Source organism: Podarcis bocagei, assembly GCF_964188305.1.
Source record: "Podarcis bocagei genome assembly, chromosome: 16".
Taxonomy (NCBI): Eukaryota; Metazoa; Chordata; class Lepidosauria; order Squamata; family Lacertidae; genus Podarcis; species Podarcis bocagei.
This window is the reverse complement of record NC_138142.1, coordinates 28,724,782-28,752,265: the sequence shown is the minus strand read 5'-3', so window position 1 is coordinate 28,752,265 and position 27,484 is coordinate 28,724,782. Positions and strand designations below refer to the sequence as shown.

Here is a 27,484-nt window from a genome sequence, read left to right as displayed (position 1 = left end):
CGAGGCTGGGAGGGGCAGCATGAGCAGACTGGATCTTGGAGCGTGAGCAGAGATGCAGGCGGGTTCCGACCTCCATTGAGCCAGGGTGGGGGTGTCTCAAAGTGTGGGGTGGGGCGCCTGGGAGACCAGGGGGAGCTGGGGTTTTCATGGCTGCATTTGTGCCTGGCAGTGCAACCAGCCTGGAAGGGCCTTCGTTCAAGATCCATTTCCTTCCATCGTTTGGTGGCTGAATCACACACAAGCGCGGCGGCTTCTCCCTTCCCGCCAGGAGCCAGCAGGAACCATAGAACAGCGGGGCGGGGGGAGTGAGGGGAGGGCAAAACCTAATCAAGGTCATTAGTGCCGCAGGCAGGCAAGGCAGGGAGAGCTCCTGCCCGCCTGGGATTTGCCAGCCACTTTGATCCAGCTCCCCTCCATTGCCCCCCCTCGACAAAGTGCCTCTCCCCAGCCTGTCGTCCCGCTGGCCTGATTGTGCAGTCTCTTTGATGCCCAGCGCTGCTGCAGAGAGTGGAGCGCAGCCTCTTCTAGCCAGGAGCTGCCGCCACAGCTCAGGCATGCACCAAACTGCACACCAGGGGCCGCACACCAGCCTTACGGAGGTAGAAGCTATGTTCTACTGAGTCTGGCCAAGGGTCCATCTAGCACTGACTGGCAGCAGAATCTCAGGTTTCAGGTGGGAAAGCTTTCCCAACCACACCTGGAGATGCCGCTGGGGACTGAACCCGGGATCTTTTGCATGGAAAACAGATCCTCGACCACTGAGCCCTGGCCCTTCCTCCCCACTGTGCTGTGGATCCTCTGTCCGCTGCACAAGTAGCCATGAAGCTGTTACAGGTCTTGAGAAAGCAGCAAGGCACACACTTTGTGGGTCTTTGCACTCCCCCCACACCTGTGCTTTGACAGCCATTGCAGGGAGCTCTGCAGCTCAGATGTTGCTGGCACCTACGCCTTTCTTGGGCTCCACAGGCACCCTGAGACAAGCTGCAGTTGGGCTTTCGGCAGATCATCATCCCTCACTGCTTTTTAGGGGCCTCCTTTCCATCTGGGGCCACTTCCTGCAATACCCCTTATTAAGCTGCTTTGGCTTTCCACCCTTGGGTGCTCAGGGCCACACTCTCCGACATGGAGGTCACCTTTCGCCCGGTGCTAACTCAGCCTGGAGGCCACACAATGCCACTGGACTGTCTTCGCTGTTCCCCTGTGAAAACCTGGGAGCTGCCCTCTTGCACTGTCGTGTAGATTCTGCAACGCTGCATTTCAAAGTGGCCATCCTGCGTTTTTGAATCAAGCCCAGAAGACCAGTTTTTTCTCAAGAGGAAAGGACACATGAGGCTCTTGCTTTGCAGAACATTTATATCGTCGTTCAGGAATCCAAACCTGTGGGCATGAGAAGGCATCATGCAAGTCAGCCCTCAGAAGTAGTAAGGGAGGTGGTGAAACTTACAGAACTTTGAGCCTGGTGGAATTCTTTGTTCTGCCAGAGGATTGCAGCCTCCATGGGGCACTTTGGTTAGTCTGCAGACTTGGTGAGAACCAAGTGAGAGGTACCAGTCCTCCCAAGAAGCACACCTTCACCCGCCTGCGCCAGTGGACACGCTGACTGACAACTTGGCTCTCTAGGCCATTAAGAAACCCAACGCAACAGTTTAAGGCTGCCAAGGAGCCTGACAGCTCTCTCTGCCGCTCACTCGGACCCAGCCAGAGAGACAACCCAAACCCCATCCTTGGAAGCCCTTTATGGAGGAGGAAGGGTCCCACCCCCTGCCTTCAGAGGAGGCAAATGGGGAGAAGCCCTATACTCCCTCTCCCCGGGACTTGCTCTCCGCAGGCATACCTTGTGTTACCTTGGAAGATGCCAAGCAGCGGGCACAGGTCTCTTTTGCCGCCATTGTCTGGAAGAAAAGCAGGAGTGGCAGCTGCTAGGCGTCCATGGGCTCTGGAGTTGGTGGGCTGTATGACTCTCCCTCCCCCAGTTAAATATAGAAGTCCAGCTCTCTCTCCTTTTGGCACTTTTTCCCCATGTCCCAAATGCTTTACCATTCTTGTTTCTCGATGGCTTCGGAATGAAGAGTGTTGAAAAGGCAACCTGTTTTTAAAACAATAAAGAACCTCAGCTGAAGATAACGTACCTGTTTTTAAAAATTAATAGCGCTTTACTTACGGAGTGTTTGCTGTGGGGTCCTTTGGATTATCTAAAAAGAGAGGGTCCCAAACCTTTGAATTTCTGGTTGCAAGTAGGGTGCAATAGGAGGAGGTAGGATCTGGGGCCCATGTCTTGGGATGCAGAAACTGGAAAAGGAAGCCCAGGCTTTAATAACCAGCAGTTGAGTTACAGAATCCCCACTCAGGGACACAATCGGGATCAATGTCTGAGGTTTCCTTGGGGGAATCTTTTTGCAGTTTTGTGAAAAACCAGGTAATAATCAAACCAGTGAATGAGGTTCAGCCTTCTGAGGGAGGAAAAAGTACTAAATCTGGCATGGAGGCCCTATTTGCTGTAAACAACACATTCAGTGGGCATTCCCATGTCTCTGATAGCTCCTTTTCTTGGAAAATAAGCAAAGGGTCGGTGGGGAAATTCATTTTTAAAAGCTGCAGGTTTTCTTTCTGTCTGTTTTGATCCAGGTGTGTGTATGTAATATAGAAACCATTATTTAAATTAACCGTGATTTCAAAAGATTAAGCAGGGTACCTTGGACTCTCCATGAATGAGGTTTCAACCTTCTGTTTCTTGTGAGAGTCTCCTAAAAACAAAATACACCCATTCACCTGGGAGTTGGCCTTCTCATCTTCATTAGGAAGAGTACACTTAGCCTTCTGCAGGTGCTTCTTGATCCAGGAAAAGGGAGCAAGGACGCTTGGGCCCATGAGTTAAGGGGCAGCTGTCTGGAATGAGGGGCCCTCCTCCACTCACAGAGGCTCCCCAGGTTTTTCAGGGCCTTTGAAAACTCCAGGGCAACCTCCAAAAGGAGACCAGGAAGACTGTCACGCCAGACAGTGTGGAGAGGGCAAGGGATAGCTACATTCATTCCTGCTTTCCCCTCAAAAGGAACTCAGATACATATAAATATATATATAAAGCTGTTGTTCTCAAATATTGTCCCCATTTTACAGATGATAGAAACTGAGGCCCATGAGTTCATAACCAAACAGAGGTAGGATTAAGTAGAGGGCAGAACCCGCTAGCCACATTCCAGAAGTCCCTAGGGTGAGGGCACATATGTGTGCCATTTGCTTTCTTTATTTTATTGCCCCAAATTTGCTGGAGGTGGCAGCAGTATCTCCTTTTTCTTTGCCTGTTCTTCCTGGCTGCCTCTCTCCTCTGCCACCAGGGTTTTCCTCTTCAGCGGTTTGGCTTTTTCCTTCCTTCCTTGTACATAAAAGAAACCCACTTCGCCTGCGCTCTCCTAATGACAGACAGCTCATCCAAGGCCGGGGATGGCTTTTAAGGCTCTCAGTCGATTAACTGCCTTGCCCTTAAACGATTGATTGGTTAATTAACCAATTAAAATAAATATTACTGTTATCAAAATCCAGGTGGTATTTTGAGACTCTTTTTAAACGAAGCTAATAATCCCTCTTGACAAAATACCACCGAGGCAATTCGCTTAAAAGCGTTAGGAGGAAAATCCTGTGGCACTCAGGAGCTCCAAAATCAAGCGATGGCACCAAATATTCCTGTTGATTCTGAGCTCCCTTTTCATGCAGAAGGTGCTGCACGCTAGTTAGAAATCTGAATTTCTGATCTGCGGTTTAACGTTTCTGTGAAATTCAGCCCCACTCGACAGCTGTAGAAGAGTGACCCACGGGGCTCAATCCTGAATGCTGATTTTTATGTCAGCCTCTGAGTACCTGCAGAGTGCATTTACCTTTTGAATAACTACAACCAGTCTTCACACATCTGGCGTTAGAGCAGAGGAAAGCAGATGTCAGTCTTCTGGGATCTGATTTGCTTTTTAAATAGAACCAAAAGATCTAACAGCAGGAGCCTGGTGCAATGTAGTAACCCAGGGTAGGGGGAGCCAATTACTTTAAATTCAGAAACTGGGCAGGTCTTCATCCTAATAATTTATTTTCAGCATCAGAATGGAGCTTACAGTCCCTTTTCACAAAAATCTGCTCCTGGATGCCGTCATTCCCCACTCCAAATTTTCATTTCAGCAGCGTAATTGGGGTGGGTGGTAGGAGAGCAGAAGCCTTTTCTGTTAAAACAGTCAGGAGCCCTTGTGTCTCTACTGCACATCAGCCAGAGATTTATTTGTTTATTTCATTTCTATCCCACCTTTTTCTCCCAAGGAGCTCAAGGTGTGGCACACGTGGTTCTCCCCTTCCTTTATTCACCACAACAACCCTGTGAAGTAGGTTAAGCTGAAGATGAGTGGTGAGCCCAAGGTCACCCACTGAGCTTTGTGGCCAAATTGGGATTTGAACCCTGCTCCCTCCCAGGTCCTTGTCTGACACACTATCCCCTGCACCACCACTGGCTTTTAGATCTGCCTCCCCCCACCCCCAGATTAGAGAACTGCCAACACACAGGGTCTGGCCCTGCCAATTGAATCCATTTCAAACCAGCTGCAGTGCTTAGTCTCAATGTGCCTTCTCCCCTTAAAACACCCAAGTGTCCGGTGTGTGTGTGTGTGTTATTGTCCAGTTCCTCTATTCCCCTTCCCTGCTTCATGCCCAGTGCTGCAACTCACCATTTCCACAGACCCCTCCTCAAGACCCAGCACCTTGACAGAGGTGGAGCTCCTGACATCCTAAGATCCAGCTGCTGAAGCGATCTGCCCCTGTTCAAAGCTTTTGCTGGGATACCAGGGGTGGGGGGGGGGACAAGACTGGCTAGCTTCTGGCCCCTTGCGTTGCAAGCTGGCGCCTGGTCATTTACCTTCCATCTACAAACGTGCAGAATTACGCCATGCCAAGCATTTAAATAACCCACAATGCACTGAAGGGTCTTTGTTGCCTGGTCTGCAGCTTTGTTTTCACCAACACCACCCTTCCTTACAGCAGAGCCTCTTGGTGTGTGCGGATTTTGTTGTTGTTGCTTTCCCCCCTTCTGCTCTTCCCATGGGTATACAGCGGGAGGTGGCAAGGGGGCTTTGACGTGTGTTTAGCGCACAGTCCAGCTCACGGAGCGAGGGTTGTGCAGCAAGAATCCCTCCCAAGCCGGATCCTGATTAGAGACTCGGGTCACTTTCTGAGGATGGCGTATTTTTAATTAAAAGATGTTAATCGCCTCGTTAATACAGAAGCTAATGAGAGCATGAAAAGTCCCTGACCGCCTCTAATTAGGGGCTGAATTGCAGAATGGAATGAGGAGCAAAAATGGGGAGGGGCCGCTGCCCCAGTGGAGCAGCACCCCCCCCACACACACACACCCAGCAATTGCAAATCCACCCACTCCTTGGAAAACCAGCCTTGCATTCACAGAGGCTTAAAAATCCCCCATTCTGAAATGGTTCCAAGGAGTTTTGTTTGTTTACTAACACTCTTCAGTTATTTAGATTCTTCACTGGTTTTACATCATAGAACTGTGGAGTTGGAAGGGACCCCAAGGGTCATCTACTCCAACCCCCTGCAAAGTGTGTTCATATACACTTTAGATTACAAAATGAAGATGAGGAACAGGGTCAAATTCTCAGCCACTGGTACTGAATGGTGGGGGGGGGGGACTCTCATCTTGCCACATTTCACGACAGTGGGAAAAAAACGCTGTTTCCCTTTAAAAAAAGCAAACCACTTCTTAAAGCTACCTGCTTGAACAGTTCCTCCATTCTCCTACTGTTCCGCTTCAACATTTTGGCCGAAGCCCTGAAGTGAAACAAAAGGATCCCTCCCCGTCCCAGAGCTTGTACACCTTGTCCTTTCCTCTGGGCATCCTCCTGGGCCCACCCAAAGGGCGCAGTCTGTTGTAGCCTCAGTGGGGAGCACTTTCTGCCATCTGGAAAACTGAGAGACAGAGGAGAACCAGTCTTGCTGGCCCCTTTTTACCAAGGCCAAGAAGTTGCAGAGCCAGCACCGCCAGATGATCCTCTGCGAGAGTCATCCTGCTCCCCGTTCCCACTGAACGTTGCCTGCCTCCACATGGCTGCCTTGACCCTGCTACCTTTGCCATGCTAGTTGATGGTTGATCAATTTCCCACCTGGCGCTGAGAGATGCCACCTGCCTCCTTGCAACAGCCACTTTCCTCTGCATCTGTGCACAGTGACAAAAGGCTGGGTTGATGACACTCAGTTTAAGGAAAGGAGCCAGCCTCACTCTCCGGGCATCTGCGGCCCCTGACATCTGGAGACCAGCTGTGTTTATCACAGTGCTGCTGAGTGAAAGGCGCTCTGTGCATGCTCAGACATTCCCTGCATTATGATTGCATCCAAGGTTCCAGATGCTGGAGAAGAGTTTCCTGCACCCTGGCTTGAGTGGATCCACCCTTGTTTTTTGGACTTTCTCAGCCATATCGTCTCCAGTTTTCTTCTTTGGGAAATGAATCCTGTTGGCTGATGATGGTGCAGGTGGCACCCATCACAATTGCCACAGTTTGCTTCCAGCTTTTAGGGTGCCCCTGATCCACAGACTTAACAGTTGTCAAGCACATGCCAAGCACCCAGTTCTTCCAGAAGCTGTCATCTCTTTTAGCATGCCTTTCCTCATTCATACTCAGGGTAGTGCAAAGGCTCCCACCCCCAGCAGGTAGGTCAGGCTGAGAGCCTTGCCTCTGCCATTCAGGTTGGGGCTTCATGTCCTCTTTAACAGAACTGTTTGTGTCCTTCTCAAATGTGTTTTCTTTGGGCCTGAAGGACCACTGGGAGTCATCTCAGGACACTTCTGAAGCTCATTTCACTTCCTTGGCTTCCTGCAAAGCGTCAAGGAGTTCCGGTTGTGGGGCATTTGCCAAACTCCACAGCAAGATTGCTGCAAAGATTCCCCAGGCAACTATAGTTTTGTGATGTTCTCAAGTATTCTGTTGGACACTCTAGTTCCCAAATCCCCTTTGGTTTAGCAGTGGTGACATGTAAGAGCCCTGCAGCTGGACTGGATCAAAGGGGGCCTATTTAGCCCATCACCCTGTTTTCACAGTGGCCAAACTCTAAGTAGCTAGGAAGCTAGACTGCCTCTGAGGCTGGATGTTGCACAAGAACTTCAGAAGAGCCTGCCGGATCAGGCCAAAGGGGTCCCATCTAGCTCTGAATCATGGGCCAACCAGGTGCCCCAATGGGAAGCCCCTTTAAGCAAAAGGACCTGAGTGGCAGAGCTCTCCCCACCTGCGATTCCCAGCAACAGGTATTAGGGTCATCCCTGTCTCCAGCCCCAGAACTTTGAAACCTGCCAGGCACCTTTTGGCCTGAAGTGGAAGATTCACAAGTGTTGTTTCATGATGGGAAGACAGCAAATGGAGGGCGGGCATTTGAAAAGGGGGTGTCCATATTGCCCGGCTGAGGGAGGTTCCCCACTTGCATTTCAATGGTGCATTGTGTGTGATTCCAACCTTGTGTTGCTAAAAACATAGCAAAGGGCGTTCGGGAGCAGTGGGAAGGCTCCGAGGACCAGGCCCAAGTGCCTCCTCAGCAGAGTCCCACTGGTGTGTCACACCTTCTAGGTGACATCATGGGATCCAATATGGCTTCATTAGTCATTGATCAGTGTCCTGCGAAAGAAAAGGAAAAAAGAGAGCTGGTCCTGACCCAAATTCTTCTGCGATGCAGATGGCTGAACTTCTTTGCCTTTGTCCAGATACAAATGCAGGGCAGATTTGTGGGCTGTTGGGTCTTGGGGGGGGGAGGGAGTGGTTTGAAGGGAATGGCAGGGTGGGGGGTGGCGGCTGAAGAAATAAGGTGGGGGTGGGGGAACAATGGCTGAGAGTTTGGGAAAGGGACTTTTTAAAGAGAGTTTGACTGTGTGATGCTTTCCTCCCCTCCCTTCCCATTTTGTGACTAGGGATTAAAGTCTGCTAATAAAGTGAATTTAATAAACAAAAATAATGCACCCAGGGAGGCTTTTCTCCCTCCCTGGTGCAGCATAAATCCTTCTAACCTCCATCTACTCATCCTAACACTTAAACCTGACTAAACCGTGTAACTAGAGCTTTCTCCGTTGCTGGCTAAAACCGCTAAACCTCCAACCAAACCCCCACTGACCCCCGCTTCCCCTCAAAACAAAAACAAAAAAGCAAACTAACTAATGGAAAACTAACAGCTAATTTCGAGCCAGCGCTTAACCTGCTGTTTGCCTGAGCTTAGTCTGACCTCTCTAAACGTGCTAACCTCTGACCTTTGACCTTCCAGATGGCGTGTTATGTCTCTCTCTCTACTCTTTTTTTCCTTCTTTTTCTTTTAACCATCTGCAAATCTCTCTCTAAACTCTTTGAAGGGAACAGTGATAATGAGCGGCTGGCGATTGCTAGACAGAGAATTCCGTATCGGCTCGGTCGAGTAGTAGATGAGTGGCTACTCGACAAAGGTAATTAACAATAATTAATTCCGGTTAATTAACAAGCAAGCAAGCAAAACACAAAAAATAAAGGTTTAAAGGTGCAGTCCTCTCCCCTCTCAGCCCCTTGACCCGTCCTTCACTCTCCTTCCTCCCTTCCTCTTCCTGCCCCCCACCCCAGCAGAATATTTCATGCAGGGCCATGGCTCAAGGCTGGTGACTGAAGATGGGGGCAGGGTAGGATTTCTCAGAAGGAATTGGGGCTCATTGCACAGGGTGGGACCCCCTCCGTCCCTCTCCCCAAACACACACCTCATTCCAAGGCACAGGCTTCCTGCTGCGCATTGCCACATCTGGGAAGAGACTCCATGGGCAGTAGATAGATTGTCTCTAACTGCACGTAGCTCTTGCATATATTTCTGGGTGGTGCCTCGCACCAAGGGAAGTGCCACAGCTCTTATGCATCGTCTTGGTGATACTCCAGCACTAGGGAGGGTGGGGAGCTGTGCAAAATGAATAAAGGATAGTAAGAAGGGGGGGCATGATGTGATGATGTTCTACCTCCCCTGTTGGAGGTGGAGCATGTCTGTGTGCCAGTCAGGCAGAGGAGTGCTGCTGCTTAAAGACTTCCCTTTGGGCCATCTGAGAAGAACAGAGTGCTAGAAGGAGGGGGCCCCTTTGGCCTGACCCAGTTACAGCCATGCTCTTCTGATGTGACAAGGTCAGAGAGCTGTGGTGAGTGGTGAGGATGGATCTTCTAAAGGTGGGAGGGAGTAAGATGAGGGGTGGGGCATAACTGTCCTTAGAAGGCCTCTGAGAAGGTGTAGCCTGCTTTGGGACCCTTTCCCTTGAATCCCCAATGTGCCAGGAGTGGTGCTTCTGGGTGGCACATGCTCAGGGACACCACCTTTGTTCCCATTGCATATTCAAGGGCTGAACCCTCCCAGCCAAAGGGTGGGGGCTCAATCTGAGCCTGGCTTGGGGTTGAACTGGAGACATTCCATGAGATGTCAACGTTGGTGCCCCTCTCTTCCTTACCCCGTTGAGTATGACTGTCCAGGCTGTGACATCATTGTGCTGTGACATCATTGCCTCACCTGAGGTTGCTGCCAGAGGAGTCTGGAGGATGCAAGGCAGGATGTTGTCACTGCGTTGTCCCAGGGGAATGGGGTGGGGAGAGAGAGAAATGGTGGGGCAACAGCAAGCAGCCCTACCTCTCGTCATGCCTCGTTCTCCCTTTAAGCCTGAAGGTTTTGGTGTCCCTACGTCTCCTCCCTCCCCATCTTCAGGACCGTAACTCAGTGGTAGAGCACCTGCTATGCCTGCAGAAGGCCTCAGATTCAATCCCTAGGTCGTGTAAAGTGATACTCCTGTCTGGAATCTGTTACCAGTCAGGGTAGGGCAGCAGTGACCAGTGTCAATGCACTCTTAACCTCCATCATACCTGACCATTGACCATGATGGCAGGGGCTGATGGGAATTGTAGTCCAACATCAGGGGGCACCACTTGATGGACCAAGGATTTGACTTGGGAGGACAGGAAATGGAGAGTCCTCTCCTGGGCTTGAGATGCAAAGCATTCTCCCTGAGTTAAGACCAAAAACTCATCTGGGCTTCCTGCCAACTTTCCCTATATTCACATGGTTGTGCTTGCAAGGGACTGGGAGAGGGTCCCCAGGATCCTTTTAGGTGCTCTGCAGCAGCCGCTCCAGTGCCTAGCAGTTTCTAGGGCTGCCATTTCTGCATTGAAAGGGAGCATGAGAAGTCCTGTGGCCTTAAAATGTGCAAAGCCAATAAGCATGTGCAGAGGAGGAGGAGCAGACGCCTTACAGGGAAGGGTTAATTAGGACCAGGTACATAGGCAGCTGCCTTATACTGAGTCAGATCATTGGTCCATCTAGTTCAGTATTGCCTACACTGACTGGCAGCTGCATTATCCTTGCCTGGGGATGCTGCCAGTGGGGACTGAACCTGGTGCCTTCTGCATGCAGGGTGGGTGTTCTGACACTGAACTGTGGCGCTTCCCCTAAAGGGGTGGTGGGATTTGTAGTCTGGCAGCATCTGGAGGGCCACAGCATCTGCTGTCTCTTCAGGCCTCTTGGCATGTTGCTCGCTAGCCTTGGCACAGCTGTTGCCAGCCCTGCTTGAAAGCCCCTGGTGGATGCCACATCTGTCTACCCAGCCCCACTTTTTGGGGTCAGTGCATTTGATCTGCTCCACAGCTGGAATCAGGACCCCCCCCCCATGCACACACCCACACACGCCAGTTTCAGGGCTGCTTCTTCTCACCAGCTTTGCCACGGCCTCTGCTTGTGAAGGTCCCGGGAAGTGTGTTGGGCAAGGAGTGACCCCTGCTCTGTGCCAAACCGAGAGCTGCACCTTTAACACTTTAAACTCCGTGGGGAAGGAAGAAGCGTAGCAGCAACAAGACCAAAAAGAAAGGAACGAACGGAAAGGACGAGGTCGCTTTAAATCTTAATTTATTAACCAGCTAATAACACTAACATGCTTTTAACTCAAACCAAGTGCTAAACAGTTTTTTTAACCGATAAATTCCAAATGTCTTAATAACCGTCTTCGCTGGCGTTGCATTTCTAAAGGGGGATTAAGCATCTAAATGTATCTTTTAATGTCTATAACATGATGGTTTAAACAAACAGCCACAAAATCACCAAAAACAAACAAACGAAGTTAAAGGGACGTTTAATGAGGTTTTTTTAAAAGAAGAAAAAAGCAGGAGAAACTCAGAGGGTTAGCAGGGGGGAAGCTGTAAACCTGGGCGAAAGACCATCCCACTTTAAGCCTTTGAGTACGGGGCGAGTTTGAAGGACTGGCTTTATGAAGAGCACTGGAAATGCGACATTGGGATAAATCCATGTGAGTAACAGTGGAGTGTCTGTAAATCCACAATACTTTCATGCACACACTATTTCTCTCTTCCTTCTCCTCTTCTCTTTCATCTTTCACACACGTACCTGAACACATACTCTCACAAGCCAGGCTGAGGTGTGCCCTGCATCTTTTAGCTATAGGAACTAGAGTGAAGTACAGAGCTTTGGACCCTCCTTTGTGGGTACCGAGTTCTTAGGCTATATACAAAGCTCTTCTGTTGGGAGCAGGAGAGTCCACTTTGCAGCCTGAAGAAGGGACTCTGCAGTCTTTGCTTTCCAGCCCTAAAGCCCCCCCCCCTTCCCTCCGTTTGGGCTTTACCTTACTTGTCAACCCCCATTCAGAAGATCTATGATGGCACAGCCGCAAGCAAGCTCCAGAGTGCAGTTGCCCTCCACATTTCAGCCACTTGAACTGCTTTGTGTCATTTCTCACACACCGCTTCCAAGAGAACTTTGGGGGTGGGGGTTTTGAATTGGGTTGGGGGGTGGGTCAAAAGAACTCCCAAGGCTTTTCTCTGGACACCCCTCCCAACCCCAGTGGGTGGGGAAGGGAGCATTTTCTTCCTTGGAGGGAGAGATTGGGTGAGGTACCAAGCTGCTTTTGTGCAACTGCAGTAGACCATCTCCAGAAACAAACACACACCCTTTTGCATTGTGGCATTGATGCACACACCCTTTGGACTGAGGAGCAAAACAGGCCCCACTAATCCCCAAAATCAGTTTCGGTCCTGATGAGTTGATTTGTCATTAGTTGATTATTCCCCACCCCCAAATCTTAAAGGCATTCTAACCAGAAGGGATAAAAATTAATTCAAAAAGTTGAGAGTTCTGCTGTTTGTTTGTTTTACTTTGAGCTGATATGTCTAGTTCCTGTGACTTGAGAACCCCGAAAACCCAAAGCCATACCCTCCCATTTTGTGCGAGAGCTCAGGATGGCTTTGAGTGTCTTGTTGGGGTTCAGAATTTGGAAAGTAGTTGTTGAATATCCCCACAGGGCCAGCCCCTGTCGTCAGTCCTGCTGCATTTTTGGAAGCAGCTCTTAAAGCAGGATGTGGAATAGACCGGGGGGGGGGGGGAGTTTATTTCTTTCCTTGGCACCCCTCAAGGAAAGGGAACATTTGGACAGGTACATCTGTTTTACACACACACACACACACACACACACACACACACACACACACTCGTCTGCACTGCCTGATTTCAGAATAAAATCTCTATTAGGGGGATTGTCTGCTAAGGTTGGTTGGCATCTTGGGTTTTTAGCATGAAATGGCAGAGGAGGGGGCTGCTCTTTAGTTGTCGCAAAATTTGATTCCAGCAGTTCCTTCTTGGCCAGATTTGGGGGGGGGGCAGCCTCTGAATGCCTCCAGGAGTGGCATCATTAGACTTGCAAATCTCCCTTTAGCCTGGCAATGACTGGAGGGGGGGCATCCTGAGATGTGCCTGACACATTTCTACTTAAAATAAAATAAAATATAAGCTCACTTTTGATACTAGACAAACAAACAAAATCCACCAGGAAAAAAAATGTTTTCAATTTCCACCCATCCAAAAAAAACACACACAAAACTACTGGGTTGTAAATTTGCCTCTCCAAAATAAATAAATGGGAAAGCCTGTCACCCAGCTTGGCTTAAGATAACAGCCCAGAGCCTCATTTGAACTTGCGTTATTATTTACTCCCTTAATTATTTCCGTTTACAGCCCACTGTGTCTCTTGATGGGCAGGGGCTGTTTTTCATGGGCACCCAAGCCAGATTGCAAGCCTGGCCTGTTGGCACCTGCCCAGCCAGCTTGCTGGTGCTGAGAGAAGCCGGTCCTGGGCAGGGGCCAAGAGGCTCAAGTGAGCCCCCCCTCCCTCCCTCCCTTCTGCTTTTCAGGGCTAGGGAATGCAAGGTCTGCAGCTGAGCCATGCCAGCCTTCTCTGCTTCAAAGTACTTCCTGGCAGCTTTTACACTCCTGGAAAATGAGAGCAGAGTCAAGGAAAAGGCAGAGCCTGCGGAGGCATCCTTTCTCCCTGGTGTGGGTGCCAGAAGTAGGGACCCAGAGCTGGGCACTCTGTACGTAGCCAGAGGCACTCTCTATTGCACACACTTGGGGCTGCACCCTGGACTTTGAAAACACACTCTAAGCCCTCATCTCTCCCCCCGCCTCTTTCTTTTCCTTCCTTCCTTTCTCATGCAGTTCCTCCCTAGTCCTCAGCACCTCCCCTTGAACTATGGAGGGCTGGAAACCTTGCCTACACCCCACTGCCTCCAGATTCTGCTTCCTAGTGGCTCACTGCCCAACCTTGCAGGACTGGCTGTGGAGCAGGAAGAATCCTGGGTCTGGAGATGAGCGTTTCTGCCTGCTCTAGCAGGCTTCAGCAATGATGGTGGAGGGAGAGAAGTACACGCAGGGAATATCGGCTACTCAGGCGGATTTACTTCTGAATTATGCCTCCCTGGAGGTTGCTAAGCCGTCTTGGCTTCCACAGATGTTTCATTTGGCGCTAGTCCTGTTTCCTCCCCACCACCGTCTCTGTCTCCCCCCCCCCTCTCTCTCTCTCTCTCTCTCTCTCACACACACACACACACACACACACACACAGCCTACCTCTTTTGTTTGCTGTTGAGCTGCAGGATTTCAGCAAAACAGGCTTGATGCTCTCCTGGCTTTTGCTCACAAGCATTTATGTCCATATAGCATCAATGCCTCTGGGCCAGGGAGTTTGGGCAGGCCCAGCGCAAGAGGCACACCAGGGCCCACATGTGCCTCTGGGCAGACGTGCAGGCGCATTTTCACACAAGAAAAAAGAAAAGCCAGGTGGGGAATAAACAGGAAATAGCATTAAATGGGGGGAGTGGTTCCTGAAAACCAAAACTAATTAAGGCACTAAACCAATAAGCAGGTGGGTGGGGGGTACGTAGGGTGGAGAATATTGTCAGGAATCCATTTATTTTGAGCCTGATTCTAACCCTGAACAAAAACCAAACATTAAAAATAACAATAATACTGACAATAATCTTGTTTCTAAAACGAAGGGGGCAAAACGAGACTCAGAGGGTTAAAAATATCCACTTGCAAACTTCTCCAGGGGGAACAAAAAGCAAGAGCTGTTTATTTTAAAGCCAGGGTTTTGTTTGGGGTTTTTGGTTTTTTTTATAATTATTATTTTTTTCCATAACAGATTAGGAAAGTTCAGTCGGCTCCATCTGGAGATGCTTTTTTAGGTTGCAACAGACGGTTCCTTTAACATTTCCCCATCTTTTCCCCCCCTGCACACAAAAAAACCCCCACAAAAACCGTTTGAACGAAGAGTGAGCGAGGGGGGAGGGACTCTCCCAGCCAGGCTGGAGTTTGAAGCTCTGCAGCTGGCAGGGGCATCAGCTAATGAGCGGGTGGCGGGGGTGGGCACGGGGAGGGGGAGCTGCTCTGTATTCTCAGCCCTTGGCAGGCTGCTTTTCCAAAGTCCCTCTGCACTAGCTCATTCAGGTGCATGTGTTTCCCTCTTCAAATGCTCTTCTTTCTTGTCAGGGGGCCTCCCACATGTCCAAAGCTGACTGCCCCTTTCCCCCGATTCGCCCGAAGAGACCCACTACCATCTCAGCTGGGCAGTAGTGAAAAGTAGTGAGATTCCCTAGAGCAGAGGGAAGGGACCTTCTTTCGTGGGCAGCCTTGGGGGCTGGGCTGACGGTGGTGGGTGCAGCCAAAAGCAAAAAGCAGGTGGGTGTGACCTACCTTTAGGCATTAGGCTATATTCCAGCCATAAGGAGATCAGCGCAGATCTCTCCACCCAAGCAAGCCAAGGGACCTGAGTCCCATGAACCACATTCCTGAGGTCCTGCCCACCTTGCTGTTGAGTCCTCAATACATGAGAAGACCCTTGCTGAGTGGCTCCTCTTTCCTCCAGTGCCCAACTGGGAAGGAGTTTGAGAGCTCCCCATTACTGGTACCCAGGAGCAGAATGCCACTGACGCCACAGACTGGGTGGAAACCTCTGTATCAGTCCCTAGACACCCTGTCCCCCCCCACTCCCACCCCCTGTTGCTTTGAAGGGAGCCATTTTCAGTGGGGGAAATGGGAGGGAAGGGCCAACCCCACTCACCCCCACACGGCTGCTATTCATTTACATAATAGATGCCTATACAGCAGGATCACATCCTTGCTCACAATCAACTCATCTTGCTCGGTTGAAAGATGTCTGGTTGAAATTGCACAAATTAGCTGCACACAAGGCGGGGAGCTTAAAAGCTTTTTTTGCACCTGGTTTTCCTAGTGCAGAAAGACCTTTCAAGTTCACCACCTTGCTTGGAGGGCCCGCTTGGTGCACCAGTTCCAGAAGGTAAGATTGCTCACATGGGGGGCAGTTCCAAGGGGGTAGTTTGAGTACACACATTTTTTCCCATATATGCACCATCCCAAAAAACATAAAACACCTCCCCTACCAACACACACACAAAATGTGATCGTGCTGTATACACATGCATCTATTTTGGCCCTTACACAAAATGGCTCACTCTGCAATTCTGCTGGCTTAACTGAACAAGCACCAATTTTTCCCTTGTATTTCCCCCACACATAGAGCCATTGGGACCCTTTCATCAATTCCACCTAAGGTGGTCCCTCTTCTGCCACAGCTTTCCCTAACCCCTGCCTGGATCTCACTCACCTTCTGACCCCCGTCATGCTGGCCCCCACCTTCAGTTTCCATTCATGCACACCCTGCCCCACTTGACAATGTGTGCCGTGCCCCCCCCCCATGCAAATTGCTCCAGAGGGCATTTTTTCCTGCTTCCCCTGTTCCTGACACTGATGCCACCCATCACAGACTCTCCCCCAAAAGACTGTCAGTGGCTATTTCTCTGCTTACCCCCACCCCACCCACCTCTATCTCTTAGGTGCCATGAAGGGTCCTTCCCTTCTGGGCCCACTTCCTCTAAAGCGGGTTGAGCACAGGGTCTTGCCTGTGCTCCAAACCTGCTGCTTTCTCACAAGGCTGCTCCACCAAAGCAAGTAGAAGACCCCCAGGGGCCTGAGGGGAGTTGGGCTGGGGCAAGACTACCTGTGATTCCAGTGGGCTGATTTACAGGAGGCAGCCATGCCCACCCCTCAAATAAGGATGACTGGAGCATAGAATAGGTGTTTCTCATGACCCAGGCCAAGTGAGGTTGAAGGACTTGCCCCATCCAGGAAGGGTAAGGCGGTAGGGTGAAGCCAAGGTGCCCACACTTGCCCTTCTGCGCCCCAAGTCCTTCTGCTTGTCAGCCTCACTTCCCCAATCTCCACCGGGGTTCCAGCGGCTGACTGGGCCCCCTCCGTTCTCGCTCACTCTTTGTCCTGCTTAGGGGGCCTGAAGTGCAAGCCAGAGTGCAGGGAAGCTGGTTGGAAAGCTTATGAGGGGTGGGCAGGGGAGGGATCGGTGTACATCCCACAGAAGGTTCAGGGAGGGGCAACACAAAGCACAGAGCTGAAGGATGGCCAGGGCAAGAAGCTAGAAAATGAACCCGTTTCCATGATGGATGGATGGAGAGGCAGATGGGTAAAGAGGGAATAAGAGTCAAGAAAGACAGATGATATAAGAAAGGTCTCTCTCCTATCTGTCTCTTATTCCACACACTCTGCTATCCGACTGCCATAAAGACGAAGAAAATAGATTAGAGAGGAATGTAGAGTGGCTCGATTGCATTTGATTGAGTCAGACTTTGTGGGTCAGTCAGGGGAGCCCCAGCGGCAGTGAGTGGGTGGGCAAATTCCTGCCTTTGGTGCTCCTGCACCTTTCTGACCCCCTCCCCCCCGCTTTCCCCGCCTGCCCAACCAAGAAGTGTCTGTCTTGGGGAGGGAGGGAGGCAGGGCAGCACAAGCCACAAAGGCACCCTCTCACCAACATAGGAGGTGAAGATGGATGGTTCCCAGGGGTATAGACTAATCAAACTCAAGAAGGCTTGGAAGAGCAAGGTGGGTGGGTAGAGATAGATGGATAGATGAACAGGCAGATGGATAAATGAGCAGATGAGGGACGCATGAGGACAGAGCTGCTCCACAGGGTCGGTGGTAGGAGCAGAAGGTCTCAAGGTGGTGCAGAGAACCACTGAAAGACCAGAAGAGGAAAACGCAGGCCTCCTCAGAGGGTGAAGGGAGAAGTGCTTGGGCTGCCCTCCCTGAAGTTCCAGCCAGCCTGGTTTGACAGCTCTTGTGTACTGTGTGCTGCTGAGCCCCACCACCCAACCGCCGAACCCCCAGTTCATATATTGTCCACCTTCTCTTTCCGCCTGCCCCCTCCTCCCCCCGTGGCTCCCTGCCCCCTCCCTCTCCCCCGCCAGGTCGCCAGCTGACGATATTTAACAGCCAGGCCGCCATCAAGATTGGAGGCCGGGACCAAGGCCGCCCCTTCCAGGGCCAGATTTCGGGGCTGTACTACAACGGGCTCAAGGTCCTCTCCTTGGCAGCCGAGAGCGACCCCAATGTGAAGGTGGAGGGGAACCTGCGGCTGGTGGGCGAGGTGCCCTCCGTCATGACCACGGAGACCACAGCCACCACCTTGCTGGCAGACATGTCCACCACCATCATGGAAACCACCACCACCATGGCTACCACCACAACGCGGCGTGGCCGCTCTCCCACCATGCGGGACAGCATCACCCAGGTCAGTGGGAGGGAGGAGGGCCTCAGAGGCAGGGAGGGCAGGGAGGGAGAGGTCTAGCCAAGGAGGGTCTAACTGGGCAGAGGCAATGGGCAGAGGAGGAGCCCGGCTACAGGAGGGCAACCTGGGAGTGGGCCTCAGGGGTGGTTGGGGCTTTGTGTCCTCTTTACGGCGCCGTGCCAAAGTCCCCCCAGAGAGAAGTTTTAGCTCACATTTTGCCTGGGGGATGGGACCACCTAACCAAGGAGAGAGGTTTGCAGCCCCTGAGATTCTCCACTATTGCCTGAGTTCATCGGCTGTCAGCTGGTGGTCAACATCCCTCCCCCCCGCCCCAAAACAATAGAGCCTGATGATCCCGCTTCGGCTTCTTTTTGACAAGGGCTTGAAAGGGGCGGTGCCCCCACTGTCACCATCATTCTTTTCTTCAGAAGCCCTCGTCAAGAATAACAATACATCATCATTCTCAGAGCCTTCAAGTGGGGCAGGGAGGGATAGATACTGAATGGCAGCTGTTACAAGGGGCTCTGGTTACCAGCAGTAACTTTTGCCAAACCTTGAATTTCCCCCCCCAAAAAAAAAATGTTAGCCAGCCTGCTGCCTCCCATTTCACCATCTCTGAATGGTGAAGCAAAATGGGAGAAGCGGGGAGTAGGGGTTGGTTTTGGCACTAGACTTATCTGCTCTTAAAAATCAGAGCATCTTCAAAAATGGTCTATATTGGCGCGTAATGAGCAAATGCGCTTCCCTGGTTATAGCACATCCGTCTTTGAGAAATCAGAGCCAGGCATGTTGGACAGCTGATTTGAGAGCTTAGAAGCAAGCACTCGAGGAGACTGGCTCCAGCATTCCAGCACTGAAACCCATTTCTGCATGTCTGCAGAAGCAGATGGACAAGGGAGGAAGGGTCAGCAAGTCAGAACAAGCCCCACTTCCTTTCCTCTCTCTCCCTGTGCTGCCTTTGCTTTTCAAGAAAGCAAGCCTGGAAACTTCCCATCATAGTCTGTTTGGTGTTGCCTGTACTTCCTTCCAGCCCTGCCGTTCTCGAGGTGGAACACCATGTTCATGGTGTCCTTCAGTTCCTTTTGGGGATAGATTTTGATTTTTCAAAATCCAGCCACTGAGGCTGCAATTTGAAGGAAGAAAGTAATGGGGGGGCAGGAGGAAGGAGATTTCTTAACCCCTTCCCATAATGCCATTTTCCAGCTAAAAATTGTGCCTCTCACAATCATCAAAGGAGCTTGATGGAGTAATTTTATGCTGAGAAGTCCCTCTTCCCCCTATGGAAATCTCAGTCTTAGAAGCAGCAATTTATTTTTAAATGCCTGTAAAAATAATCAGGCCGCTCTTACGTATCCCACATTTTGCATCTCAACTCCCCACTTACTAATAGCCTAGCTGTTGGATGCACACCCACACACACCAGGCTGCACCTGGAAATGAGCAAGACTCTGGTAAGACCCAACATCATTGAATCATAGAACTGTAGAGTTGGAAGGGACTCCAAGGGTCATCTAGTCCAACCCCCTGCAATGCAGGAATCACAACTATCATGTTGTCCCTTCCCTTCCCTTCAACCTTCCTTGTCTGTCTGCTCCTGCTGGAAGATCTGCTTCTGTTTAGGCTCCCCTCAAAACTTCCTGCAACTGGCATGAGACTCTTCATCTCAGGGTTGTGGGTTTGAGCCCCACATCACCAAAAGATTCCTGCATTGCAGGGGTTGGACTAGATGACCCATGTGGTCTCTTCCAATTCTGCAATTCTGTGTGTCTATGCTCAGAACCCGGCTGAGGGTTTGGGGCCGAAGCCCAAACCCTGGTTGCATTTAACAAAACAAAATCCTGTATCCTAACACATGCTGCTGGCTTGGCAGGAAAGCCTGAAGTCAGCCCATGAGTGAGGCTTGTTTCTATTCCTGCCAAATTGTGCTGAACTCCCTCCACCCCTGCTTCAGCTCCTTGCTTTTCTTGCTAAAGGAGACCTGATGGGCAGCAGTGGGGGGAGAGGAGGAAGAGACAAGGAGGGCTCAGCTCTTTGGACTTAGCTTGGGGTCAGACCCCAGGTGTATTGATGTAAACACCCCCTCTCCTCACACACACCTTGCACCGGTTGGGGCAAAGCATCGTAAAGCAACATAAAAATGCCATTAGCAGTCAGGCCACAAATGCAATATCATAAAAGGTAATGAAATCACATTAAAATATTAGAACGCCTTAAAAGGTTGGAAATAAAAAGCCCAAACGAGAAAACCACACACATGCAAAGGGCAGGCGGGGAGTGGATCACCTAGAAGCCTCCGGTGGATAAAGGAGATTGCTGGTTTCCAGTTATTGACAACCATGTCTGACATCCACAGGCTTCTTCATCAGGAGTCTGGCGTCTCCAGATGAAGAGTTGTGTGGGACTCAAACTCTTGCCCTCCCCTTCAGCAAAGCAGGCTGGTCCAGGAATGAAGAGGACCTCCATGCCAGTGTTGAAGTACCGTTTTTTTGCTCTATAAGACTCACTTTTTCCCTCCTAAAAAGTAAGGGGAAATGTGTGTGCATCTTATGGAGCGAATGCAGGGTGCACAGCTATCCCAGAAGCCAGAACAGCAAGAGGGATTGCTGCTTTCACTGCGCAGCGATCCCTCTTGCTGTTCTGGCTTCTGAGATTCAGAATATTTTTTTTCTTGTTTTCCTCCTCCAAAAACTAGGTGCGTCTTGTGGTCTGGTGCGTCTTATAGAGCGAAAATTACGGTATCTCCTATTCCTAATTTTACACACACCTCCATGCCTTGATCCCTTTACTTCTGGTTGTCTGCCCTCTTTCCTTATCTCCACTTGCCATCAGCAAAGGAGAACTTTAGGGCAAGGCAGCCAGATTCATGCAGAGATGGACTTCGTAAGTTACTCTGGACCTTGGCCATTCAGGCCTTTGTAGGTGGAAGCAACTTCAAAGCCACAGCACCTGTTTTCTCAGCTGCTGTTAGAGAGCAACTGTATTAAGCCATTTTAAAACTTGCAGCAGGCTTGTCCACATAACGTCCCTGCAAGGTAGGCAGCTTTTAGTCCTATCTAATCTGAGAGGAGCTTGCCCATGGCTTCAGCCCCATGCTCTCATAAGACCAGCTCTTCAGCCCCTGTCCAACGCATGCCTTTCCTTTGTCCCTGATGCTGGCACTCTCCCTTCTCTAAGAACAGATGTGCTTGGCTCCTGGGATCCCATCTTTCATAGAATCATAAAATTGTAGAGTTGGAAAGGACCCAAAGGGTCATGTCCAACCCCTCCTGCAATGCAGGAACCACAGCTTTCCTACTCTGCTGCCAAGTGATAATAAACCACACGTAGAGATTTGTGGCACCCACTTTCAAAGAGCACATTTTGGTTTGGAAGTCTCACAGGAGCATCTTACAAACACAAGAAGCTGCCTTTCGCCAAGTCAATCTCTTGGTCAATCTAGCTCTGTATCGTTTGCACTGACCGGCAGCAACTCTCCGGGGCTTCCTAGAGGGGTTGTTCCCAGAGATTGACCCCAGTCTCCACCCCCGCCTTATAACCCTTTTCTTAATCATCATGGTTGCCATTAAAGGGTGACTTTGATAAGAGCGTCAGGAGCCACCTTCTTACTCTGATTCAGAGAGTTGATCCACCCAGCCCAGTGCTGTCTGCACAGTGCGGCAGCAGCTTTCTGGAATTTGAGCCTCTGGGGCCTTTCCTGACTGGAGATGCCAGAGATGGAACTTAGCACCCCATCCTGCTGGTGATGCCAATCCTGGTTGAGCAAAGCACCGCTTTAAAGAGGAGCACCACCAACTGCCATAGACCAAGTCAGACCATTCGGGGCATCAGTATTGCCTGATGGTTTCAGAAAGGCGCCTTTTTGCTCCCTGAGGGAGTTGGCGATTGAACCCAAGACCACCTGTGTGGAAGGCACATGGGTGCCCCTTTCATAAGGGCCACTGATTCTGGGGTGGGTGAACAAGGATGGTGGTCATTCTCCTCCTCCTCCTCCTCCTCCAGGCCTCACTCTTATTTTGGGAGCCACAGAGCTGTGGGAAAGGGCTGGTTATCCATACTCCTTCCCCCTCCCACCACACTTTGCAATACATGCAAAAAAGGAGCCCTCATGAATGTCTCCCCCCTCCACCTATCTCCCTCAGCCACGCTTGGGCCTTTCTGCCTCTGATGGCACAGATGATGTTCCTTTAAAAAAAAAAAACCGCTGACAAAGTCTTCCGGTTGCTATGGCAACTGTGGCAGTAATTAGGTTGGCCTGGTTTCTCGTGCCTTGAAAGTGTGGGGTGGGGGGGACACAGGAAAGAGGCAGGTGGTGTGAAGATACAGAGGAATTTGCACTGGGGACAGCAGCAGGGGGGCAGTTTTGGTGCTGAAATCATCCCCTTGCAATTGTGCATTAATTCATCTGGAATCCCCACCTCTGCTCCAACGCAGTCCTTGCAAGGAACAATGCAGCTCAGAGCCACCATCACCCTCTTCCCCTACTATATGCAGAAGCTCAATGGGTGGGGGGGCAGAGGGGAGATCAATGGATAGGTGTTGGTGGGGATGTTACCTGATCCTGAAAACACCCCCCCCCCCATGGGAGAAGCACCCAGTAGGCATTTGGATGTTTGGAGACAGATGAGCATGGCCTCCTTAGTGGGGACCGAGTTGGGCAGCAAACCCAGAATTTCCAGGGTCCTTCCACAACAGGCATGCAAGGTGGAGCCGCCACAATTTTTAGTAGAGCTCTGCCAAAAATTCCTTTTCCAACCAGGTGTTGCGGGTGGAGAATGAAATAAAGCCCTCTTGAAAGATCAGGGGGGAGGGAATTTCCCCCCCAGTATTTTCATCGAAGGAGTTTGCAGCTCACCCTGCTGACCCTTATAAGGTAGCCTGTGCTTTTGTAGGTGGGGGTTGGTTATTAGACTAAAAAGGGGGAGTCCTGTACCACTCACAGCTGTGCAAGGCTCATTCCTTTGTTTTCGGCCAGCCGCACTTCCCAGAATGCCTTGAGGGCAATGTCCCCGAATGACATCCTAGAGCATGGCCAGCAAGAAGCCTCAAGAGGCTCTTTCCAAAGCTTCCCACTAGCCAGCCACACTACCAGAGGACAGGGAGTGGCAATCCCCTCCTGAAAATTTTGGAGAAATTTATATCCAGGGGGAGAATGTCTCAGGGACCCCAGAGGGGCTACATGACCCCGTCACAGAATCCTCCTGTCTTTTTCCATCTACTTCCTTCTTTTTTCAGACCACAAAGAAGGCAGATCTTTTTTGGCAATGGTGTTGGGGAATGGAGAAGCGGTTTCTATTTTTGTAAATTTAGATCTCCTTTGCACTCCTTTTCTACCTTTTCCAAAAAGCATTGCTTTTGAACCTTCCTCCACTCAGCACACCTTGACTATTACCTTCCTGGTCAGCAGCATTTTATCATTTTGTTTTATTTTTAATCCCGCTTTTGATGAGTACTAAAACACTTTTCGGATGGATTTTTTTCAATTAAAACATTTGCACTGCAAAATTTAAATGAATAGGTGCTATCACAATCCTGAAAGTAATCACTTAAATAAATAAGCTCTTTAGTGTAATTGATTTTTTTATTTTTAAGGACCAATTTCAAATTGTTTACAAATGGCTGTTCAGGCGAATCGTCCCCTCTGCTCTGATGCAGCGATGTTGCGCTCACCTGAGTAGATGGAACATGGCAGGGTGTTCACAGAAAAAGCACACTATCTCTAAAGAGCATAGAAACAAGGTCCACTCATAGCAATGACTGGGTAGCATGAGGAGACTGTGTTGTCTGGGAGGGGCCCCCCAGAGGTCTAACATCCCCCCACCCCACCCCCAAAAAAGGCTCACTTCTCCAAAACCAGCTTCCTCTCTGCTCTTTTTCCAGAGCATCTCCTGGGAAGAACAGGGCAGCAAAATGCTCTGGTGATCTGCTCTCTCTATCTCTCTCTCTCTCTCCCCTAGCCATCCACCTCAAGGGCCTCTCCAGTGAGAGCACTTCTTCGCTTCCCAAGGGCCCTCCATGATACTCCAGCCACCCTTTGTCATCCCCGTTGGCCACTTGGCACAACAGCCATCCGGATGAGTGGGTGGAGGGAGGGAGCAGGCCAAGGACCCTGCTGGGCCTGGTCATTTGTCTCTCCCCTTTCCCTGTGCTGTGCAACTGCCTGGCTTCCAGTAAGCATCTTCATCACAAGTTTGCCTCATAAAGGGGTTTATCCCCCCCCCCCATGGCCTGCCGCATTTCACTTATTCCGGGAACAGAATCTGGGTTCCCAACGGCAGGATTTGTCCTCTTTTTTTTTTTTTTAAGGCACCAATTTCCAGACACATTCGCAAGAGAGGGAACGTCGCATGCCAAGGGGGCAGTCCTGGCCTCCCATACCCCCAATGAATGCTCCGTTTCAGGCAGCGAGGAATTCAGCTTGGAGATGGGACCTCATGTGGAGTTGAGGGGGGGGTTAAGCCTGAGCGTGGAGCTCAAGGATAGCGCCAGATCCTAAGGACTTTGAAAAGAGAAATCATAAAAAGAGCTCCCCCTGGGGAAATGGAGGATGTGCAGAGTGCATTTTTCACCCCCACTGACCACAGTTGGGCTCCACACCCCTGGGATTCTGGCATACCCTTCCAAGACTTTTACCTTCTGAAAAAAGCCCAGGGCAAGATACTCAGGGCTGCTTGGATACCATCAGCATCCTCTGGTTGGAAACCCTGGTATGTGAGGGTTGGTGACACGGTAGTGAAAGGAAAGCACTCTGCACATGCTTATAGCCACGTCTTTATTCCTGTTATTCTGTGTGATCCAGGGTGGAGAACGGGCTTGGTTCAGGTGAGCCACAACTGAAATTAAAACCTGGATGCAGCAGAATCAAGTTGTGGTGGGGGGTTGTAGCAAAGGGAGCCTCCTGCAAGACCAAGCCCTCCTCCAGCTGCCTGTAAGGCAAGACCCCGCGTGGCAGTGAAGGAGTGCAGAAGCGGGAACAGATTTCTGCTGCTTTCCCACGTCTCTTGGCACCAGGCAGCAGCAGGATGCGCCTCCCAAGAGCTACGGCAGGAGGAGGCGAAGGGGCAGGGGCGTCTTTCCTGCCATCGTTTGTCTCCAAAAGCGCCTCATTTATATTCCCCTGTAAGAACAGGGTCCTGCTGATTGATTCTGTGCCCCAGGTTCCTGTCCAAAGCCTTTGTTATGCTAATTCTGACACAAGGAGGTTGATACGGATGGTGGCGCTGGCTCCGGAATATTGATGGCGGAGGGTGGGGGGAGAGCAAGGAGGCCCCTCCTCTTCTGAAATTTATGTCCTCCCCTTCCTCAAAGGAGCTCTCCTGTGTGGCCCACCACATTGCCCTTGGAGGTAGGGAAGCTGGGGTGAGTGTAGCCAGTGGCACAACTGGGATTTTCCGTTAGACACCCTCTGCCACTCCAGTCTGGCGTTGACCCCACAAACATCCCCTTCTCTCATCCCAGAAAACCACATACAGAAGCTGCCTTCCGCTGTGTCAGTTCATCTTGCACTCACAGGCTGCGGTGTTAAACCTGTCTGCAAAACAGGAGCTCAGTCCCTGGAGTCCAGGGGCCTGCCTTAAAACCACATGGAGGCATTTCCAAACCTGTAAGTGGCAGCAGGTGCAATTGGCAAGTTTACCCAGATATTTCTGAAGCAGGAACCAGAGGTGGCAATGAGGGTAAGGGGGTTGCTCCACTGGGAGTGGCTGCGCCGGGAAGGCCTTTCCTCCGCTGACCCCCTGCCTCTCGTCTTCCTCTCTCTGCAGAACACAGACGACCTCTTGGTGGCTTCGGCCGAGTGCCCCAGCGACGACGAAGACCTGGAGGAGTGCGAGCCTAGTACTGGTGGGTCCTTTTCCATCCTCTCAGCCCCGGGGCACACCCACAGCCAGGAGGGGGAGGGGAGCGCACAGGTTCTCGTGCAGGGGCTCACCTCCGTGCAGCATGCACAAGTAGTGCCCTCAGGACAGGGGGATCGATCCAGGGGTCCTTGAGCAACTGACTTGCCAAAACCAACACAACACAGTAGCAAGACATCATCCAATCTCTTCTCTCTCTCTCTCTCTCTCTCTCTCTCTCTCTCTCTCTCCTCTCTCTTCTCTCTCTCTCTCTCTCTCACACACACACACTGCCTTCTCCATTCTCTGCTCTGCACACGGGAGCCTCCTCAGAGCTGGGTGCTTCTGTGCTTCTGTGCTTCCGCGACAGCATTGCGCAAGTGAGGCACTCGACATCCTCAAAATACCAGTGTTTGTGTCTTTATACCCTGATTTCCAAGGTGATTTTCCATAGCCGCTTAAAAACGGCAGAATACAAAATTAAAAGTCAAGCAAAGCACTGAGAATACACAGCAGCATTTAAAAACACCCCCCGAAATAAGGAAATAAGAGAAACTATCAGTCATAAAAGGCCTTTTCAACTGCCACCTAAAAATGGAGAGTGCTTGGAAGACTTTCCCCAGGGAGAGAACTTTGCGCTTGTGGAGCCCCTCCCCCAAGTACCTGCCAATTAAAGTCGGAGTTCTCAGTCCTCATTCAGCTTGTTGGGAGGAGGGGGTTTGCCCCATGAGTGTGTTTTTTTTTAAAAAAAAATAGCTTCTGTACTTGTGCAAATCTGTGGGGGGGGGCAAGAGTCCTCAAGGCATAACAGTGCCTGCTTCCTGCTTCCTCAGTGGCCTTGCTTTAGCTCCCCTTCCTGTTGGCACTCAGCACCAACTGAGTTTGCTCATAGGGTAGCTGCACCTTACACACCTTGTATTTACCTTCCTTGGAAAAAAGGGCAGTCTTATTCTCCAGTTGCAGACAGAAGGGCCAAGGAATGGAGCTTCACATATATGACCTTTACAAGAAAGCAGAACATTGTTATGGGGGGAAAGACCGGGGTTGAGAGGGAGCAGAGAGGGAGCAGTTTGCCTAAGGCTACTACATAGTTTCACGTCAGGCAAGATTCAAAATGGACCACTGAACTCTACCCTTGCAACCCGTTCATTCGGGAGCAGTGTAAAAATCCAGTCATGGTCGCCAAGACCTGCCCAGGTGCTAAAAATATGGGCTTTACACCCACCCACCAGTGGCAATCAGGCTTGTCCCCTGGCATGCCTCCATTGGACTGCTGTGCCAAAACTTCCAAAAGCTAACCATGGTAAGGACCTGCCTGCTACAGGAAGCAGGGTCTGTAGCTCATCTTTTGCACACAAAGGTTTCCAGGTTGAGTCTTCAGCATCCCCAGGTAGGGCTGGGGAAAGATTCCTTCCTGAAGCCCTAGAGAGCTCATGGCGTGGGAAACTGTGCCAAACCAGATGGACAGATGGGCGGGTTTGGGGTAAGGCACCTTTACTTTGCACATCAGATTTGGGTCAGAGATTGTTCTTGGTGCTCAGTTGGAAGCTTCCATGCCTTGTCTTGTCTGGACTAATCCACAATGGAAGCAGACACACACACACACACACACACACACACACACACCCGACATCACTGCACCTGTGTGTGTCCCTGCCGCTGCCACCATGTGTGGACAGATAGACAAAGCCACCTTTGACACACATACCATCCA

General features: G+C 50.8%; 1 protein-coding gene and 1 long non-coding RNA gene across 36 annotated transcripts in view; one reads left to right on the top strand and one right to left on the bottom strand.

Moving 5' to 3' along the window:
- NRXN2 (neurexin 2) overlaps window positions 1-27,484 on the top strand; it is a 355,283-nt gene that overhangs the window by 301,509 nt on the left and 26,290 nt on the right. For 27 of the 35 annotated variants that reach the window (XM_081174004.1, XM_081173998.1, XM_081173997.1 and 24 more), the window contains 3 exons: window positions 8,366-8,455; window positions 17,619-17,941; window positions 25,699-25,777. In XM_081174004.1, the coding sequence (XP_081030130.1) occupies window positions 8,366-8,455; window positions 17,619-17,941; window positions 25,699-25,777 (492 nt within the window). The remainder of the gene's footprint in view (window positions 1-8,365; window positions 8,456-17,618; window positions 17,942-25,698; window positions 25,778-27,484) is intronic. The other 8 variants (XM_081174008.1, XM_081174002.1, XM_081174009.1 and 5 more) reach the window with 1 other exon arrangement.
- On the bottom strand, window positions 7,251-10,992 carry LOC308575541. The gene is made up of 3 exons (XR_014002872.1): window positions 10,715-10,992; window positions 8,738-8,928; window positions 7,251-7,643 (listed from the first exon to the last, which is right to left on the bottom strand). It is a non-coding gene; the product is annotated as an uncharacterized lncRNA (long non-coding RNA).